Below are 21,731 nucleotides of genomic sequence, written 5' to 3'. Positions count from 1 at the left end.
TCTCCGTTTAGCGTCTTCCGACAAGCTTTTGGTAATTCCCCTGGCGCGATGACGTGTATCCCGTGCTTTGACACATTCTTGCTGAGCTTGCAACTTACGTTTCGATAACGTTTCGATTCTCAAAATACCGTAAACTCAAAACAAAAATTGGGATATCCAGAAAATAAGTCGTTGTTTTGCAATATTTAACACGTTCTGGGTAAATTGTACGACTTGTACTCGCTCCGAGCCAAACGCTTGAGTAACACAACAATAAATATTTCACACAAACAGAGCGCAGAGTATTCAAACTGAAAATAGGTGAATGATTATTTATAGCTACAAGCGAGAGATCGCGTGACATGGTTCTAACGTAGTGGTAGTTTTTAATAGCTTGGACATGTCCAAGCGGTCTTTGTTTTCGCTATGTGATTTTAGGTTAAATTAATATTAGCGCCTAAAGACTTGTACTAGTAAAAATTGCGTTCTTAATCGTTTTAAACTTCGCTGCCTTCTGTAATACTTTTATTCGTCCATTAAATTTCTAATTTACAGAAATGTCATATATCTGCTAAAAATATTAATATATAATGACTGGAGATCTTAGCAAGCTCTACTGAGCTTTTCTAAAGAAGATCCCCGTATGTTAAAAACTAACAATAATATAGCAGATGGATATAATTTCTATAAATGTAGTATCTAACACGGGTTTTGTTATTTTTAAAAATTAACTATAATCTAGCTTAAGGAATACATATGATTTTGCACATAGACTTCGAGCGCTGAACCCCTTACATTCTTAATTGGTTATGTGACGTAAGATTTGGGCTACTCACGTTTTTGATTCTTATATAATGTTTGTAAATTTGACAAGTCACGTTTTTTCTACAAGAACGGAAGTGCTGAAGCACAACTATAGAGTGACACTTTACAAGTCACGCGCTTTGATCACCCACAGCGGAAAGTATTCCCTTGAGAAATTAAAACAGTCCCTTGAGAGTTAACAAGAATGCAATCCCTTCCGGTTCAGATTTTAGCCCAGGTAAACGCTATTCTTCCTCTTTTTGCTTGTAAACAAGCAAAAAAAGTCGAAAAAAGGTGCTTTCCACGAATGCCGTGCCCTAGAGTACTCGTATTTTTTCATCCTAGAATGTCAAATAAATCACCAGCGTGCACATCATAGTTTGAGAAGGTCAAAACACGGACTGCTCTATTCTGTAGCTTTTGTAGCTTGTTTTGCAAAGTAATCCCACAGTTTCCCCAAACAGTACTGCAGTAGTCGAAATGTGGTTGTATTAAAGTTACTCAGTAATCCTATTGCTTCGTTTTGATGATAAAAGTTTTGTACGGTGTAGTTTAGTAGACTTAGCTGACTATGAGCAGTCCCCATTTTTTCACTCGACGGACTCTTCAAAAAAAATTTTGCTTCAAGCTCAACGGACTCTGCGAGAAAAATAGGGACTGCTCGTAGTCTTTAGTTTAGAAGTAATAATAATAATAATTGTAACCTGTTGTTTTTGTTGTATTTTCTTTTGGCTTCTAGGCCTTTTACTTTGCAGGTACTGTCTCCCTCAGTTATTCCGTCGCGTTCATTGTCTCAGTCTGTGTTGAGTTTCCCATGCTGCAACTGGAGAAGCTTTTGTTTAACAGAGACCGCTGACCAGCAGGAGTGTATCATGGGCTATAAAGATGCTAATGTGTTAAGTGATTGATGTAGAAAACTTGCTGGCAAGTCCATCAGACCGCTGACTAGCAGAAGCGTATCGTGGGCTATAAAGATGCTAATATATTAAGTGATTGATGTAGATAACTTGCTGGCAAGTTCATCAGACCGCTGACTAGCAGAAGTGTATCGTGGGCTATAAAGATGCTAATATATTAAGTGATTGATGTAGATAACTTGCTGGCAAGTCCATCAGCTTAGACTCTCAAATAAAAAGCATTTTATATGTTACAAGGTCCAGAAAGACAGCTTTATAGCTGTCAAATGGCCTCTTGACAAGTCACTATCAAGTAGCAGTTTTTTAGAATATTTTAAGTATGTATTCCAAAGTAAATGTTTTATAAATTATTGATTCAACGAGTAAGTTTAGTAATTAGGAGCTAAAGAAGTAGCTTAAATCAGATTTTAATACAACCATTGATAAATTTTATTGTTCTTAGCTTAAAAGTAGATTTGAATAATTTCAAAATTCATTTGCGTTTTTATTCACTGGATTTGAGGTAGTTATAGCACAGTTGTCTGGTGGTTGATGTCTTAAAAGTGTGTAATTTTGTCGTTTACTACATTGGTGGCCAATACCTTCTGACATCAATGCTTTGTTAAGTGCCCTGGAGCCTAACTGAAAGCACAGCTTTCACTCTCAATTCAGTTCATTTGCTGAGGGTAAATTTCTAAAGGTTGAAATCTATAGGACAATTCACAAAAGTAAAAGGTATGCCAGTGCCTTCCTACAGCTTTTCAAAATGCTTGAGGAGGTTTCATTCCTCCAGGTTCGACCTTCAGGATCTGTCAGAATGAGGAAAAATTGTCATGAAAGATGTTTCCGCATAGCATTTCGGCTTTGGAAAAATATTTCACACACAGCTTTACAGGAAACCGACACATTGATATCCATATTTGTTAAATCAGTTTCTGTGGCTCATAATTTAAGCAAGTGGCTTGGTGAAATGCTATCTCTTGACAAATGCAAAGCTATGTCCACCGCCGCATCCAATCACAGAGATTTGGTGATCACGGAGCTTAGCCACCACTCCTGGTTGGTGCTCATTCACAGTTTCGTCCCCAGTCCCACAGATTCCATGCTCGTTCCAACCCCAAGTCATGACTGAACCACAATCTGAGAATGAAGAGTGAGATATTAACACCTAAGAACAGGAAAAAACTATCTTTGACTCACTGTGTTAATAAAGTTTAATAATACCATACTTAAGGACGTTCGCGCCAAAATTTTCTACTTGATAGATTTCTTTAATTTTTTTGCTGCGGTCAGATAATGAGTTACATGTGTCAGAAATGCAAAAAAAAGTTTGGGTCACCGACTTCGTTTTAGAGAGAAAGCGTGTGGAAAACTACCCTGATTTTGAGAAATTGGCGCATGTAATTCAGCATGATATACAGGGTTTAAAATTAAAAATATCGAAGATGAGTAAACGGAGGCTAACGATCTTAGGCACATTTTGTAAAAGTGCGTCTGTTGCGTAAATAATTCCAGGTTTTACCATCTTTTTTGTAAACTGAACCCTGAAAAAACGTATTTTAAACTATCGCACGGCAAAAGGAAAGCTCAAAAAGTGGAATTTAAACCCTCAGTGTGACAAAAAAAATCACACTTCCACTCAATAGATTTTTTCATTTTTTCGCAAAACGTAGATATTAATTAACAAAAGTGATCCGTTAAGAAAAAAGTAGGGGTCACCGACCATTTAAGAGAGCAAATTGCAACGAAGCTAGCGGAACGGCAACTCGCCCTATGTGTTCTTAGAAATTTTACTCAGCGCGCGCGCTCAATGTATGGCGTGGCATGGTGTTGCGACATGAATTACTTGCGCAGTAAAGATGCGCATAAACAATTAACGCGAACGTCCTTAAAGATACCATAGTTGTAGTCAGGAATGATAATTTTAAAAAACCCTGGTTGCTGTTCTGCATTATTGTTGAAGGTTGTAGTATGTAAGGTTATGTCTCATAAGACGTTTTAGTGCCAACAAATTTTTAGCTTTTTTTATAAATACTGCACTTATATTTTGCCTTGTTTTGATTTGTTAACTATCCATGATGTTTCAAGTAGGTAAACAGTTGCAGAGCTGAATAAAAATGCTACATTTGATGATAATTTTCTGGACTTACCAAACAGAGCCATGTTATGTTCAGCACCACAAACTACCTAGTGGTAAAAGAAAAAGAAAGGCGAATTACAAGATGCAAAAAGCTACAATTTTAGGTTTTTGGACTGCAATCTTAGGCCATCCGAATAAAATGTTTCGTTTCCCATCACCTGGCTGACCCATTTTTTTTTTGAAATGTAAAAAAAAATTCCAGATTCACTAGTCAAAGAGGCAAGTACTTTAATTTACAAGCACACGATCTTGTTTTATTGACAATTGGTATGATGTGATTTCCTTGTCGTTAATTTACATTGATTCTAAGTTTTTCAAAGGCTGTTTCATTCCAAGGGCATTAACGATTGTTCCAACATTCTCAGCGAGATCGACTGAAACAAAATCTTTCGGTTCTGCATCTCCTGACTTCCTAAAATTAATGAACCCAGACTGACCGACCCACCATCACAAGAGACAGGGAGATGGGAAACAAAACATTTTATTGGGATGGCCTTAATTGAAATTGATAAAATAACCTTTTCAGCTAAAGCAAAACTACCTGCCCTCATTTTCTATGAGCAAATAATAGTCAACTTGGCTGCTACACCTCATAGACTATTCACTCATAAAAACTCAGGCTTGAAGTTATATTCATTTGTTAACTCTCTTATGCTTGTTAGTCAACCTGGAACTCAAGTACCTGTTTTGCACCTCTGACGTGTTTGATCACTGTGGGTTCGCTACAAAATCCCTTCTGTACCACATCATCACCCACTCCTAACTGACCATAATCTGCACGGCCCCACGAAAATACCCGTGCATCCTCTGTGTGTGAAAAAAGCAACACATTAGAAAACAGTGATTCTGATTGGTCAGTTCTACAAGAAATCACACAAGTTACCTGTAATGGCCAGTAGATGACTCCAGCCTGACTTGAGTTGAGTGACATGTACGCTGGATAATATTCCACCAATCAGCTGTGGTGTTGTAAATATTTGTTGATTGTGCTCTGTTGATAGTTTATCAGGAGGCCTGCCACACTGACCATGTTGATTTGATCCCCAGCAGAAAACCTGTCCTGTTGCTAAATGAAATTTAACCTGGTTTGATTTCAAGTAGTACTCATCAACCAACAGAGTGTTAAATCACAATATCACAGAAACGAGTAGTTGAAAAACAATTATAATAAATATGTGACACTAATTATACGTTATTAATATTAATTTAAGGATGCGATCACTCAGCGGCTTTATAGCTTAGTGTAGCACCATAGGTAAGGGAATTTGGCAAACCCACAAAGCCGAAAATATTTGGTAATCATGTCAGCGTATGAGCGAGACTCCACACAGACTCTCGAAGAGGGAGAGGAGAGACCAATAAAATCCAACCAGAGAAGAGACTGAATGCCATCTTGTGATGTCCACGGCTGTCCAATGATATTGGACAACCATGTTATGCTTATAACCTATACACTGTATCGAGTTCCGTTCTTTGAACTAACTTGCCCCCAAATCATGCGCTGCGGCATTACATGTTTCGGGGAGTAAGGAGGCAAAGTGTCACTGTTGAAGCAAGTCACTGTAAATCTGCCAACATTTCTTCAATCATACTTAGCTATTTCAAGAAATGTTATTGGATAGAAGTGTTTTTTTTTTTTCAAAATAGCTGTCAGTATTAGTTCTTTCACTGATATAAATGGACCTTGCAGCTAGTTTACTTTAAAGATTAAACAGCACAATACAGTCATATAGAGAATGAACTAGAAAGATAGTCAATAAATAAGTGGTGAAGGATAAAGCAAAGTATTAAATAGGAATGTACTTCTAAGAATTGGGGGTCACAAAAAAAAGGAATTGAACAACTAATAATTGCATGATTTAAGGACGGTGCCTCCTATTGCTACTGCGCCCTTGTTCTGCGCATCACGCAATGCATCGATCACAATGGGCGTGCGCGCTTTTGATTAATTTGCTCGCTCAAAATGACGTATTCAACTACGCGACCAAGCGCGCGACTAAAAAGCAAGAAAGATTTTCCTGCGACAAAATCCAGTTTATGGACATATATACTAAGCCAGAAACAGCGGAAAAGCAACATATCAGTAACCATTGACCGCTAACCACTGAAAATGGCTCCATTAACAGTTAAAAACAAATCGCTAAGCGCTAAAACGTAACCCGCAAACTGCTAACTACAAATGGCGTAATGCACGCGCGAGATGAAAATATTCAACTCGCTAGGGAGGGGATAGGAAAAATGTAACAGACCCCAAAAACGATTCCATAAAAACTTAATACAACTGGTATAACTTTTAAAAACGCGCGGTGACCCATACTTTTTATTTTATAAAATGAAAGTGGTAAGTCTTAAGAGCACATGTTCAATTTTTCATTGAGCGAAAAAAAAATTAGGCCGATTTTCTGGCTGTGCAAGTGAAAGCTGCTAGAGTCAAAAATGGTTTAAACACAATTATTTTGTTAATAAAAACGTGGATCACGCAGTTCCGAGGACATTATTTGTTAGTAATTTTTAAGATTGTTATATTTAATGTTGATTTTGTTCATGAAAACCCAATTTCAAATGGAATTTGCAAGGAAATTGTATTTAGTTTTACTTTATTTTAAAATGCCATGCCAGCACTTTTCCAGATGTCAAACCTAATTATCTCGAAAATAAATTTGTGTGGCTACCCCCAATTTTCTTTTTGGATTCCAATAGCCCTTTGTAACATCTACATTTCTTGCATAGTCATCGGCCGGGCAAAAATACCTTGTTATTAGTAGGCACCGTCCTTAATTTAACTTACCTGTTAAAGCAGCAGAATGGTGGGATCCTGCCACTACTTGTATGATTCTCTGCTGAACACCATCTGGGAACAAAACTGAGAATGCAAAAAAGAACAAAGCAAGTGTCATACTTGTCCATTACATTCTTCACAGATAATGTGATTATTGTATTCATGACTGGCAATACATTCTCAGTTACTACTGAACACTGTTCCTTTCTAAGGTCAGAAGGGATGGATGTTATGCTTTGTAAATTTGTACCCAAATTGCATTCTCTTGTTAGTAGCAATTTTAACTTACAAATTAAAGTTACTGTGAGTAAAATTATTTTTTTATCTTACCTTTTTGAGGAGTTGAACAATTCGTTCCCACTTTTCCTAAACCAAGCTGTCCTTTTTTATTGGCTCCCCAAGACCAGACAGATCCATCAGCTAACATGAAGAGGAAAATGAAGTATTTAAATTGCCAAGAAAATATAATGAATAATGTAAAACATTGTTATTATTGTGTTATCTGAATATTTGAAAATCAGTAGCTGTTTGATGAATACAGGACTCATCCTGAGGGATCCTAGGAGAATAGAGTTTTTTTTTCAATAAAACTGAATGAATCAGTCATTGTTCTTAACAGTCTTCACATTGTCTAAGCAGCTGTATACTTTAATTCTTTTACATCCTTTTAGGTAGAAGTGCGAGTCATTGGAGTAAGCCATAGCCAAGTCTTTTTTGCCAATTTGCCACATCAAATAGTGATTTTTTATCAGAACAGTTCCCTATAGAATAAGGATCACAAAACATCAACTTCAGGTATATTAGTACACAGCTTGTGGTATATTGTATGTGTCTCCTCCTGATATTGTATCCCTTCTTTGGGAAGGAGGGGGGGGGGGGGCAGGGTCACTTCTCTCACTTGAAGTGGTCATTACTTTTGGAACCTTACAGTTCATTTATTACCAATAAAACTTTATAGTGTTCCTAAAAAGCTTCTTCACTCACCTAAAGCAACCAGTGAATGTCTGAGTCCTGCTGCAATGCTTATAACTTGTTCATTTGTGGAATTCTACTAAGAAGTGCATGTTTCAAAAACTATGTTAATGGCTTGTCACTTTTAAAGTGTATATGACATGAAAAATATTTTCTGCTAATTTGAAAGGCCTTTCGAAATACAGAAGAATGGCGTTTTTCTTTTCGAAATATCTTTTTTCGTTTCAGAGACATTGACGTTTTTGTATTATGCAAATTAGATCAGTGATGACGTCACAAGATTTGACTCTAAAAATGGTAAAATACTGAATAAACAATATCTCTAAAACTATTAAAGCAGTGTTCTTGGAACTTGGCACCACAAATGTGCATCACAAAAGAAACAAAATGTTACTCTTAGGGCTGTTGCCATGACAACAGTTTTGCCGCTGGTGCTGTCTCAATAAAAACTGAAATTCCCAGTTTTTGTCTTAAACCAAGAACCATCTAGCGCAGCCAAACCAATGGTGGTAATTAAGGCAATATGGGAACTATGTCTGTTATAAGCAGGACCCTTTATCTCACTTGAGAGGTCAGACATGGGGATATTTGTCTTTTTGACAGAGAGAGACTGGAGCTGAAAGAGTTGCTATGGCAACAATACTAAGGGTGTCATTTTGTTCCTTTTGTGATGCACATTTGTGGTGCCAAGTTTCAAGAACACTGCTTCAATAGTTTTAGAGATATTGTTTATTCAGTATTTTACCATTTTTAGAGTCAAATCTTGTGACGTCATCACTGAATGATCTAATTTGCATAATACAAAAACGTCAATATCTCTGAAACGAAAAAAGATATTTCGAAAAGAAAAAGGCCATTCTTCTGTATTTCGAAAGGCCTTTCAAATTAGCAGAAAATATTTTTCACGTCATATACACTTTAAGGTTGGAAGAACGAACACAACATAACAAACTAAAATAAAGAATCAGTCAATGGACGAACATGGATAAATGCAATTTTTTTTCCATTTTTTTAATACGTATATCTTTACCAAATTTATTTTGTTGCAGTTTCCCAGTGTTTAGCACCCCTTAATGTCCTCCAGCCCCGGGCCCAATGCATGGGAGAGACTTTGGAAGAAGTAAAATCTTTATTTAAACTTGACCTACAGGTAAGGGTCGAGTTACTGCATACATTAAACCATATAACTCAGTAAAAAGTACCTGACATAAAGCTGGCGTCGTCAACTGACCACCAAGTTTTCCTGTACCTAATTGTCCAAATGCATTAGCGCCCCAGACATAAAAACCGGCATCTGCGAAATACAATAGTAACCAGACATAAATACAAGAACATAAAGCTGATGTAACTTGTGATTCATGGTCCAAAGATTTAAGGTGTGACGATAAAGCTTGAATTTAAAGCCATTTTCACTTGAGTATTAAAAGTGATTTGCACCTGCTTTGGTTTTGCATTACTATGCTTATAGTGATTGGTTTAGAAAATTTGGGCCACTTTTCTCATCCTAAGCACCCTTCACAAAACCAGACAGAGCATAGCTATAAATTTGGTGAAGTGGTCAGTAAATAGTTATGAAAATTGTGGTAGCTATATAGTCAGGCATGATAAGATTTATATAATGACTGCTCACAATAAAATATCCTGGAATAAAATTGCAAAAGCTATTAAAACTTTGAAGTAAAGAATGTTACTCAGTCTACGGACAGTCGTTATTCGGACTCTTTTGGGTTTAGAGCTTCAAAATTCTCTGTTAATAGCATTTGACAACAGATTTGATATTGAGTGTTACCAGAAATTAGCAAAGTGTGATTCCATCCACATGAAACTTGTCTGACAGGACCAACACCTTGAACATGACACAGAACAGATCTGTCTTGTGTATCACCAAGTCCAAGCTGTCCTTTATTATTCCAACCACACACGACCAGTTCTTGGTTATCTATAAAATAACATTTAGAAAACATCAAGTTAACTGGTTTGTTGGAAGGGGAATTCTGATTATATAGGATATCAGGTTTCCTGCTGCCTTTATTAACCATAAAAAAGCTCTATTAAGCCCTCCCCTCTCTCTCTATCTCTTACATATAAGTCCCACCCCCCCTCCACCCATTTCTAATAATTAGAGCATCTGACTAGATCATGGAGGGTTGTGGGTTCAAATCCCATCTGGAACTTAGATTTTTTTCATCTCTAGTAAGCCCCTGTTTAGAAGTTCAACTTTTAATGAGCCCATTCCTCTTCCTAAGATGGTAAATTATGACAATTTATGAACAGGAAAGCAAGGGAACTTTCTGCTTTTAAAGGCATTCCTCCACCACACTTACTTATTGTTGTGGCTATTTTGTGAGAAAGTGTTTGACCAAAAGATTAAAAACTCCACTAAATCTCTTTAAGGTATCAGTGTACCCCAAAATTGACCATTTTAAAGAAAAATATATTTTGGTATTTTCAGGTAGATCTCATTAAGACCTTTCATTAAAAAAAAAGAGCATGGAAAAAGATTGACTCTACACAAAGTTATGAACGAAAAACTTTTCTTGCTATTAATTATTTGATATTGATAGCTGTCGACAGGTTGTCTAAAGAAGCGTGGCAATCGTACGTTGTGTGATTATCACAGTTCTTGGTTTTCGACAAGATGCTTTGGGTGTTTTGCGCTGGCAAAATGCATAGTTTTTCAGACGTGAAAGAAGAAACATTTTTCCATTCCTTTCTCATGTTCAAAGAATTCTGCAACAACGGAAAAAGATTTGGCAGATGCACTAGTAGATAGCGACAGCGAATTATTTTTCGCCGCTTGAAGTGGTAACGCCACGACCCGACATCACGACCAGTTCCTCGGCTTACTTTAGGACCTATAGCTTGCAACTCCACGTTTTTGCTGTTTTTAGATTTAACATTTCTAAAACTGTTGCAGTGAGACCAAAATTGTTATAAAGCGAGCGGTAGAAATAAAATTATGCAACAGACTGTTTCCAACCAGAAGCAACATTTGACACTGCTTTGAACAAGTTCTATTGTTTTAAAATAAAAGTAAAATGAACCTTCATTCTATCGCTCAACGCGTGATCATTTTCACACGTCTTGTGTAATTAATCTCATTAAAGCGGAAGTACGCCCCAAAATACATTTTCTTTCGTATCTAGTAAACAAAGGTTCGAAGAGAGAGGCGCACATTTTAACCCTATCCAGACCGGGGGGGGCGGAAAGTGCCCGCGCCGACTTCGAACGCTTATAACTTTATTAATATTCAACCAAACGCTGCCAAACTTTGAGACTTTATCTAAAATTTATCTGGGAATAATTTGGTAGGGTAGGTTGTTGTGTCAGGAACTTGACGTCACCATGGCAACGGCATTTTGACAGGCATGTTTTCCCAAATTTGTAATTTTCCTGTTTCTATTAATGAAAAATAACTTTAAAGCAATTATTTTCATCTGTTTACGGGTTTTAAGCACATTTTTATTGGTTTTGAGTATTTTCCAGTAATTTTGGGCGGTTTTCTGACGTTTTGAAAAAATTCGAAATCCAAGATGGCGGATCCAAGATGGCGGCTGTTTTGACATTATGATGTCATTGTCACGTGATATGACGTCATCATCCCACGTGACATATAGCAAAAGATAGATTTTGGGACATACTATATATCCTGTAAGTTTCATTGTGATTGCTTAAATATTCTGGAAGTTACGGAGGGGGGCGGAATCCGCCCCCCCCGGTCTGAAAAGACCAAAAAAAGCCCGGTCTGAATAGGGTTAAGTTCGTTTTCAATGGGGTTTCAACAATTTTCGTTGAAATTTGGCAAGAATGTTGCCCGACAATTGAGCAACAAAACTGTGTCGGCGAATTGTAACTTTTTTCCTCTTTCAAAAGTTAATCGCTGTTTAAACGCAGAGAATAGTTGTTCCTTACACTCTTAAAGTTTAACTGAGTGTCAAAAACAAACCAGACAAGTAATCAATATTCCCCGACACAGTTTCTTAGAGAAATGTGTGAAGAACACCCAGCGATGCTATTCGCTTTTTCCCACTCAAATTTGTCTGGAAACGAACCCAATTTGTGAGCCTCGGTACTTTTGGAAATAACACTCTCTTTTTGAATAACATTAATATTTTTACTTAAAATAAATATATCTCCGTAATCTACAATACCTAAGCTTTCAGAAAATATATACTTTGCTATAGTTTGCGTTAATTACCAGACGGTAAGGCAGCAGGTCATTTAGGGTACACTGATACCTTAATGTGTACCCTAACTGATACATGATTTGAAATAAGCCCCCCCGCCCCCCATCTCCAATAAGACCCCTCTCTATTTAGGATCCTCCCTCCCCGCTGCTTCAAAAGATCGTAAAAAGAAATAAGCGCCCTGTGTATTTAATAAAGCTTTTACGGTATATAATACAACAAAACCGACTTTATTACCGGTACATGTAATACTCCCAGGCATCCCTGCCAACAAATTCCCGGCGTATTACATCGAACGTTCGGTTTTTGAACTCAATCGAATGCAATCGAACGCAATCGAACGATTAAATTCAATTTGGTTTGGTCATCGAACGAAATCGAACTCACAAAAAATAAATGCAAATCGAACAAAATCGACAATCGATTTGGTTCGATGATGTTCGACTTAGTTAGGTGGTTGAATGACACCAAAGCGAGCGGCTGACGTCGTATGACGATATGATCTGAATCGAGCGAATGTTCAGTTTTCCTTCATTTGATGATCACGGGGATAAATGCCCAGGTAAATACGTTAATCGATCCAGCCATGTTAAGTTATGTTTTCTTTATTTCCATAATTTTTATGTCAAAATGGAGAAATAATTCTGTCACTGGCAACAATAAAATTATGGTTAAAACATGTCGCATATGGCGTGCACCTTCACCCCATGTGCAATGCTATATTGTTTAATCATATATAATTTTTATTCGCAAAATGTTATTCTAAAATGTGGTTTTCACTTGATACGATACGCCGATATGCCAGGGGATGTATTTGAGTAATTATAATTAGATCCCTCATACGATTTTAAAAATGGCTTACTACATATTCCCGGGCGTATTAGATTGCTCGAATATTATGTTTTGTTTCTTTAGGATCAAAAGAAAAAGCCAAAGATTATACGACAACGTGTCCAGTCACTTATTCCGAAACCATTTAAGGAATAATCATTAACTTTTTACTCGCTCATTAGGTTCCAATTTCGTAATTGTAAATTTTAGCAAGAAGTTCGATTTCCCAACGTAATCGAACGTAATCGAACGCTTAATTCGATTTCGTTCGATTTGGTTCGAAAATCGAACTCACAAAAAAAATTGTTGTCCGATTTCGTTCGATGACCGAACAAAATCGAATTTAATCGTTCGATTAGATTCGATTTCGTTCGACTGAGTTCGATGAAAAATTTGTTCGATTTCGTTCGGTGTGATACGCCGGGCAAATTGAAAACAAAAACCCCTAGATATTTTTGATCTGGTATCGTACCTTATTATATAAATACATATAGGAGTTAAACACAAACTAACGTAAATCATAAAAATTGACAACCTGTTATCATTGCTGTATGTCCTCCACCGCCGTTTATCATTGTAATTGCTATGTTTTCTGGGAGGCAACTCGCATCGACTTTTTGAGGAAAAAGCACATCGTCCTTATGACCAAAACACAGTTGTCCGTAGCTATTTGCTCCCTGAAAAGCACGATAAATTTGTTACTTATTGGTATGATGTGAAATTAATAAACATTTGTAGTGAAAGCTTTCAAAAGACTGACCCACGAAAATAATTCATTCTTCGACTCGTCCACCATTTTGTTTTTGGCGCACAAATACGTTGTGTAACCATCACCAAAGAGTTTGAAACAGGATCTCGTGCCAGTCCTCTCCTACTGCGGGCGGGGCGGGGGTCTAAACGGGGTATCTTTTATACATGGACCAGTGTCGTAAACAGGATAGGCTTATATGATATTCCCGCAGAGGTTTGAATTTATACGAACTTCTGTTAACCACAAGCCGATTTTTTTATAAAGTTTTCCTTAATGCTGACTTCCGTTGATTTCGCCATTAACGCTAAGCTTAATTTCCGATTACAACAAAGCCAGTATTGAAGGAACTTGTCTATGTCTTAGACGGGGGATTCAACATTGGCAATCTGTTTTAAACAGGGTAGAAAAATCGGGGGTTTGTGTCTAAAACAGGGTCAGGGATTAGGAGGCCACGCCGCACCTCCCTACCACAGATTATGTCGAGCTAGTACGTGTACATTCCCAGTACTCGCAAAGGAATTATGTTGTGTATAGAAAGTCTTACTGCTCCTAAACGAATACGTTGACCTTTTTTATTTCAAAATTTAAGTTCCTTTAAGGTAAACAACCAACCGGCAACGTTTGATTGAAAATTTATCTGAGCAGTTCTATTTCACCTGTATTACGTTAAGTGTTTCTGGCAACCGAGGCAAACTGCGAAGCGTCGAATGTGCGAACTGCAAATGGGTCAAATAACGACATCTTCGCGCCCGGGAATGGCATTTTAGGCAATATCAGAAATTCGAAAAAGAAACTCTTTTTTTCATATTAACTTACTTGCTAGTAATGTATAGCCTCGTACAGGAACATGAAATCAAAATAATAATAAATTCAAGATTTTTACCGAGGTAAGTGCCTCAGCTCGCTGTTACCAGCTACGCCTCTGGACATGTTACAGTTCGCCACATGCACGTCCTGCTCACTTTTCAAAAGCAGAAAACTATCGATCAGTGTAATGAACAAACATCTCAATTTTCTGATGTTTTTTTTTTTTTTTTCCAGTTTGCACAGTGGAACCCCTGTAACTCGAACTCGGATAACTCGAACAACCCCGCTAACTCGAACAAACTTCCATTTCCCTTGGATTTGACCCCACTTTTCAGTCATTTTTACTCGGATAACTCGAAAACCCCGCTAACTCAAACTGTTTTTCGTTTCCGTTCAGAGTTTGAGTTACCGGGGTTCATCTGTAGCTTTTCCTTCGCTCGTAATATTTTAGTCAGAAAAAATTTGAAACCCTGCGCAGCGTAGGTGCTGAATGTATAAATGAAAAAAATGTGAATACTACGCTGTTGTCAAAAAAACTATTCCCGATGTTTCGGCAATGCTGCCTTCTTCAGGGGGACAAAACTATTTCGTAGTATTTACATTTTTTTCATTTATAGTTAAATCAGAATTAGACATTCCTGTCTCTGGTTTTCTATCACAGCTCTGTCAATAATGTTTAGGAAAATCTTTTAGAACACACTTGTGCAAGTTTTAAAAAAGAATAAATCAAGTTCATTATGACGTCAAAATTCGTCATCTGAGGTCAAAGATACCCTATTTTGGACCTTTTGAGGCAAGTTACTTAAAAACTACTAAGTGGAAGTTCTTGTCAGTTTGATATATTTTTATGTAACCTACAAAAGGGGCATTTTTGCAAATTTTCGAAAAAAATCTATATGCGAGATTCGGAGTTACGTTATTTTTTGATAAATTTAAGGTGGCTCTGAACCCGACCTACACAATATTTTAAAAAATTGTTAGATTGTCTGATTTGTCCATTAGACAAAACTATATAACAAACAAAAACTTTCTCCGTCTAGTTTTAAATATTTTAACATAAAACGGTCAGAAACAAGGTGTCGTTGACCACTTTGGTCGTTGCTATGGCAATGAGTTTTGAGGTCGAAGTGACTTCAATTTGTTCATTGGTAAAACCTTTACAAAGTTGTACTAAAAGTTTAACTGCAACATTATTGGTGTAGCTGTAATAGAATGCCAAAGATGGGAATATATAAACCTTTACGAGCCACCGACTTAAAACAGACGTGTACTCATTGTGCATGGCCGTTCAACTTTTTTATTGCAGAATTACTGTTACATTACCTCGACTATCTATAAGGTGGACACTTTTCTAAGACGGACAGTTGGGGCCTGTCCCTACGGTGTCCGCCTTAGAGAGAGTAGACTGTATTCACCAATACACAACATGCATTTGCATATTTATTTTGTCACCTAATTTGTACAACACGCTTTATCCCTGGGGCTTTATCGCGGTAAAAAATGAAAAAAACGACCTACACTAATTGGGGCACCTAACGAAGGTTTTCTCTCAGATGGTTTAAAAACGCTGTTTTAAGCTATCTTGAGTACTAGTGCATTAAAAGCTCTGTAGGTTTATTTAGTCTGCGCTTAAAAACATTTTGTCTGTTCGATCATTCTAAGAGAACTTTAGTCTTCTTTAATTTATTAAAATTATTTAGAGTTCACGAAAACGTTAGTATTAAGCTCGTGTAACTCTGAACCTTGCTAATCCACCAAAAACGGAATATCGCCATCGGCAGGAAAATTCTGCAAGCAAGCGTGATGGTTTGGTTTTTTACAAGGCTTAAAGCTGCCAGGAACATAGTCAGAAAAACTGCTTGATAATCCTACTTTGGCCCACGACTGAGAATGTTTAAGAATTTCTCTTCCATACCGATTCCTTACGAACAAACCAGGACTAAACGCTGTATAAATCCAGTTACCCCGAATGTTTGCCTTCGTGAATCCCGCGTGTTTTCGCAACTCTGGTGGGAGATACTGAGTATTTGTCACGTCATACATTCCCCATACCTCAATATCAAATCCGTTGAAATTAATTTTCACATACCCGTGAGCTAGTTTTCCTCTTTTGGGTTCATACTTGGGTGGTTCATACGCCGTTAGGCTGTAGCCATTTTTACGGAAATGCTCGATTGTCTCGCTCTTGTGAAATATTTCAATATCTGAAGACAAAACAATGAGATCTCCGTCAATGTCCCATGGAAGAAGGCCATTGAACTTAACACCACCTAATGCCGAACCTGTATCGAGCTCAAATGTAACATTGTGCTCATCAGTAAACTTCTGGAAAAACGACAACGCATCTGCGTATTCTTCCTGGCAACAAACTGGGAGTAACTCGCTATTGGCATTGCATTTGAAACCAATATCACTACAAGAGAAGGAATGCTTGATTTTCTGTGGCAGTAACACCCGATTAAGCTCCCACTTTTTAGCCAAAGGTGTCCACACGTTTTTATCAGTTCGTTTGGAATACGTAGTGTAATCTGAAGTGAAATACATAGCATCAGGACATGACATGATCAGGTTGCCATCTTCAGCAACACGTATAAACCAATCTTCAAAAATTACTTCATTTGTAAGACTCTCGTCAAACTTCAACAGATTTGTTTTGGTAACAAAAGGCCCCTGCAGATAATCGCAAAACATGCATTCGTTCTTGGAGTGATAATAGCCTTCTTGGTATTCCAAGACAAAGTTTTTCAGCGTAGTTTGCACACAGCCCGCTTTCCAGTGGCCCGAGAGGTTTCGATAAGCTCCGCCTGCAACTCCAACATTTGGTATCTGACTGACCACTCGAATTTGCCTCTCAATTTGGGTTAGCCATGTGAAGTGTACAACGTCACGTGCAAGCAGAACATATGGAGTGGAAGCTTTATCCATCAGTGCGTTCCATCCTTTGCTTGTCTTTTCAACATCAACCATAACAACATCAACATTTTTATACTTTTTGGCAGTCTCCATCACTTCGTTGCTACGCGTTGCCAAATGAACTTGAACAGTTGGGTACGTCTCTGTTATCCGTTTTAAAACATTCTCGATGTGGTTCTCATCTTCCTTGAGATATCCGACAGTATTTACTAAAATGCTTATCACAGATCGAAGTGGTTTAGCATTAGTACAGTTGGTAATGACCCAGCCTTTTGGGTAGAATGGATAGCCAAGCTTCGAGCCTTTGTACACGTCTGGGCACACATCTAAACTGACATTTGTACTTACTGTCTCATTGGCTGTACTCACTGGTTGTGTTCTGCTGTCTGGATTAGCTGATGATGAGGCTGTTGTTGTTGTTGTTGTTGCTGTTGTTGTTGTTCTTTTTGTTGTTGCTGCTTCCACTGCTGCTGTTGCTGTTGTTTGTAGGCGATTTACAAGTTCTCCTACTTGCTGGACCAGTCTTGGTGAGGGCGCTTGTTTATTGTCGAGTAACGTCTGCAATTCAAGGTGGATTTCATTGAGCTCTTTTACAATGCTTTGTTTCACCCATGGCACATGCGTGTGCTTGACTTTTAAAGGAGGCATTTCAAATCTGTAAAGAAATAATTTCTTAGTTAGTCTTTCTTCGGGCTATGTGCAAAATAATTCTAAAGATACAGGATTCACATGCAGTTCTCCTCTTGGCATATACACTGAGCATTGAAGCCTCCAGAAGCGATTCGCTCTAAAAATGATAGGGTGGAGGCATTGCTCGGGCGGAAAGCTCATTACTTCGAGATTTCTCCTGCAGAGAACTCCCTTTTCTTCAAGGATTGACATAAAATAACAGAGAGAGCCACTACCATTTTAGTTCCAATAGCGACGCAGTGAGTTTGTACGTAGTGTCTTTCGTTAAATTCGAAAGGATTTTCTTCAAGTAAGAGCCGAATGAGTTCCCGTAAATCGTTTGTGGGAAGGGCTAGATTATGTTCATAGTGACCTACGTAGAAACGACAAATAACTTCGATTCCTTCTGCCTGTGGGCTGTTGCTGTTAAAAAACTAACGTCAAGGATGGCTAAAACCCGACATCGTTTGGAATTTGAAATCGGTTGTGTTCTAGATATGACTCCTGCTTAATAGCGGTGGGTTGTAACATTGAGTGTCAAAAAAAAATCAATGAAGCACTTAGGGCGCTTACCATTTCTCAGAACTGGCCGGCCAGACCGGTATTCTTGACTTGCAACCAGGTGACAAGGCGGCCATGCTGGTAGACAAAACAATGAAACATGTTTTCGTGGTATTTGCATGATAAAAGAGTTTAGTACCCAGCGGAGGAAAACGCTTCGTTCTTGTCTACCAGCATGGCCGCCGTGACACCGTTTTAGTCAGATTTGTCCTGTCAAATCAGTCAATACATAAATATTTTACAATGCTATGGCGAATTTGTGGGAAAGTCTAGTGAAAAAGGCCCATTTCACATTCAAATCCACCGGACCAGCCGGCCAGTTCTGACAAATGGAAAGCACCAAAGTCACAATCGTGAAGGAAATTTGCATATGATCATTTAAACCAACTCTCATCTGATATTCACGTAGTTTTACCGATTGTAATACGGCTGGGTCTCATCAATTCCTGATCACCTATGCTAGGTCCGAACGTTGACATTCTTATAACGAACGTAAAAGCTGAGGACTTGAAGACTTAATTAAACATTTACTGATACGCTTCGCAATCATCTGACGCAAATTTGCCATGGTTGGCGAGCCACGAAACCACTGTTCATGATTTTTGAACTGAATGCCTTGAATACCATTTGTTGAAAACAGTTTTGGTCCAGAAAGGATTGAAAGTCATTTTGTTATATTTTCGATGATTTCAAAAACTTCCGGGGCAGGGCGAGGTAAAGGACGAAGTAACCTGCCATGGAATCCCGTCCAGGGGTGTACATAAACCGTATCAGTTCATGCGAGTTGACCACCGGCGTAACTAACTAAATGATTTCAATAAAAATTTCAATATTAAACGTACCTGTTATTCTGTGGACTGGACAGATATAATGACATCAATAATAAAACAGAGAGAACGGTCAGCAACCAAAAAACATATCTCCAAGGAGAGGCAGACGCCATTGCGAAGAGCTTCAAGTTCTGTGGATATAATATCACCCGGGGGCAAGGAACTAAGAGATATGGATGCCGACCGTCACACAATCTTTGAAATCGGGATTAAGTTGTCTCGCACTTTTCTCCACTTCTGTCGCTATCTGCCCGTACTCGGTGAAGCCGTCTAGTTTAAAAGTTTTTAAAATGAAGTACTTCAGGAGAAAGCTTAGTCTTCCTGGACAAATTAGCGTTGACAAATTTCAGGGCAAAAGGCCTCTTTAGCTTCGTTTGTTTGTTGTCCAATTTTGTAGATCAAATGATGTTACCCTTGAGAATTCTCTCTTTCAAACTCAAACAAATTCATGTGAAAATGAATGAATAATTTTCAGATAAACCGACAATGGGATAATTCTCTGGAGAATATCACCTGATCTACAATGGGCAATTTACATACGTAGCTAAAGAGGTCTACTATCGATACAAACTTCGCCGTGTGAAATAGAGCGATTTAACAAACCTCGATTCTTCCATGTGTGATAATAGGTTTTTGGCCTGGGAAAGCCCTTTTAAAAACCTGAGGGAAAACTCAACTTCTGGGGGAAGGGAAGACCGGGATCTATTGCAGTTTTTGGATTATCCAGAGACGTAACAAACAAAACTTGCTCCAACCGTAGACTTTACTCTAAAAACATAACCAAAGAATATTTTACAAGGCACTTCTATTTATACTCTAACTAGGGATGCTATTTTCGAAACATAAACAAGCTTTCCTTAGATCCATTGGCTGTCGTTAGTCCTAGCTTTGAAACATTAATTACTTACAAAACCGCGCAGGTGGATTACAGTTTTCTACCGATTGTAATTAAAATTAACACTTTTTTACAGTTAGGATTACACGGACAATAAACATAAGGGCAGGTACTAGTTTGGCTAACGACCTAAAGCGTTATCTTGCCAAAACAATATTTCTACGTTGGATTTTCTATGTTTTTTAACAGCTAAGCTTGTAAACAAATAAAACTAAATCATCGTAATTTCTCTCCTGATACATGGAAATGAGAATCGTTAAATGCCAATGAGGTAGAATAACAGAGATTTCTGATTTCTTTTCATACCACCGTCCCGGGGGGGGGCACTCAAAAAAGTTTTATACGGGGAGGCTCCGCCCCAAGCTCTTACCCCTTACCCTTTTATATACCATTTTCACAGAAATTGTACCCCTTTCGTATACCCTTTACTGAAAAAAGGTACCCCTTTCATATACCTAAAAGACATGGGATAGACTTAGAACTGGACGTTTTCTTGTCATTTTCATGTTGCGCTTTATAAATTAAAATAATACAGCCATAAAGTGCGTCTGTTCGAAATAATTTAATTCAAGGCCCTTTTAAAAACCTAAATGACGGATTTGCATACCCTTTCATATACCTAGACTTGTGAAATCCCTACCCTTTTATATACCTGAAGCCTGAAAAAGGTACCCCTTTCGGGCGGAGCCTCCCCGTATAGGCCATTATATGGAGTACCCCCCCCGGGACCACCGTGCGTACCTATGTCCCACATGATATACCAAACAACTGTCAACAAAACTTGAACTAAAGACCACGATAAAGACTGTGCACAGTTGTAGTGGGGGTCTCAAAGGTTTGTAATTTTTGGTCGTAACTTGCAACGCACCCACTGGAAATTATCATCTTGAAAACACCAGCAAGCAAAGGACACGCGTTGACTGGCCCATTTAAAAAAAAATTGTATTGCAAGTTTCGCTTGACAGCATGTTTAGACAGCAGGAGGGCATTTTGCGTGCCGCCCCTGTCGATATGGGCTGATGCGTACGACAGAGACGTTCTGTCATCGATTGTTTACACATGTTCCGCGGTTTGTGGCCGAATTTCTTGTTCAGAATGGCGAATCCTAAACCCGGTCAACCGCAGATTTACGTGGCAGCGCAAACGCCCAGAAATTCAATGTCGTTTGGATTTCTTTCTTGTCACGCAAAGCTTAATGTGTAATGTTAAATCTGCTAATATCGCCACCGGATAAAAAACAGACCACTCTCTTATAGAGATCATAATCATCTCCCACTCTAAATACCTCGCTCCTATCAGAAATTGATTACATAAACCAAATACGAGCTACAATCAAAGATACTCACGAAAATTACAAAAATGATCGTTTTGTCGACGATGCCCTTACGTGGGAAATGACTAAACTAAAAATTAGAGAACAGTCTCTAAAATATTCAACAATTAAAAAAGCAAAAATATCAAGGTACGAAGAAGAACTTTAAAAGGAAATTAATAGTCTGCAACGCTTACTTGAATCCAACAATATCGAGGACAAGAATAAGAAAAACGCATTAGAATTAGAAAAAATAATTGAACAACGAACAAAATGTTTAATTTTGCAAGCTATATAGATGCCGATAGCACATTGAAGGTGAGAAGAATACAAAAGGCTTTCTAAACCTAGAAAAACGCCATTTCAAAGAAGGGACAATAAGCCAATTAAAACTGGAAAGCGAAA

The 21,731-nt window shown here is 38.0% G+C and overlaps 3 protein-coding genes across 3 annotated transcripts in view; 1 reads left to right on the top strand and 2 right to left on the bottom strand.

The window, feature by feature from the left end:
* The window catches only part of LOC144650061 (nose resistant to fluoxetine protein 6-like), a 37,067-nt gene extending 33,252 nt beyond the window's left edge, over positions 1–3,815 (top strand). The window contains exon 15 of the mRNA XM_078509708.1: positions 1,523–3,815. Coding sequence (XP_078365834.1) covers positions 1,523–1,639 — 117 coding nt within the window. The 3' untranslated portion in view covers positions 1,640–3,815. The remainder of the gene's footprint in view (positions 1–1,522) is intronic.
* On the bottom strand, positions 1,920–13,389 carry LOC144650084 (secretion-regulating guanine nucleotide exchange factor-like). Its single transcript, XM_078509741.1, has 11 exons — positions 13,349–13,389; positions 13,124–13,265; positions 9,360–9,509; positions 8,773–8,864; positions 7,583–7,646; positions 6,929–7,018; positions 6,608–6,682; positions 4,703–4,885; positions 4,502–4,626; positions 3,830–3,866; positions 1,920–2,819 (listed from the first exon to the last, which is right to left on the bottom strand). The coding sequence occupies exons 1-11, from the start codon at positions 13,382–13,384 to the stop codon at positions 2,653–2,655; spliced, it is 1,161 nt and encodes a 386-aa protein (XP_078365867.1). The 5' UTR covers positions 13,385–13,389; the 3' UTR covers positions 1,920–2,652.
* Positions 13,390–15,434: 2,045 nt separating this feature from the next.
* Positions 15,435–17,710, bottom strand: LOC144652753 (uncharacterized). The gene has a single exon (XM_078512809.1). The coding sequence runs from the start codon at positions 17,705–17,707 to the stop codon at positions 15,893–15,895; it is 1,815 nt and encodes a 604-aa protein (XP_078368935.1). The 5' UTR covers positions 17,708–17,710; the 3' UTR covers positions 15,435–15,892.
* Between the last annotated feature and the right edge of the window lie 4,021 nt (positions 17,711–21,731).

The sequence above is a fragment of the Oculina patagonica genome, chromosome 4 (assembly GCF_052425735.1).
Source record: "Oculina patagonica isolate OP01 chromosome 4, crgOcupat, whole genome shotgun sequence".
Taxonomy (NCBI): domain Eukaryota; kingdom Metazoa; phylum Cnidaria; class Anthozoa; order Scleractinia; family Oculinidae; genus Oculina; species Oculina patagonica.
The sequence above is the reverse complement of the archived record's forward strand: the minus strand, read 5'-3'. Positions and strand labels throughout refer to the sequence as shown.

Excerpts from the sequence above, each read along its gene's own strand:
- LOC144652753 (XM_078512809.1), bottom strand. The coding sequence starts at position 17,707 with ATGCCTCCTTTAAAAGTCAAGCACACGCATGTGCCATGGGTGAAACAA.
- LOC144650084 (XM_078509741.1), bottom strand. The coding sequence starts at position 13,384 with ATGGTGGACGAGTCGAAGAATGAATTATTTTCGTGG. Across the intron at positions 8,865-9,359 it reads TCACACTTTGCTAATTTCTG|ATGCCGGTTTTTATGTCTGG; the intron begins GTAACACTCAAT and ends TGTATTTCGCAG. Across the intron at positions 6,683-6,928 it reads TTGTTCAACTCCTCAAAAAG|TTTTGTTCCCAGATGGTGTT; the intron begins GTAAGATAAAAA and ends TTGCATTCTCAG.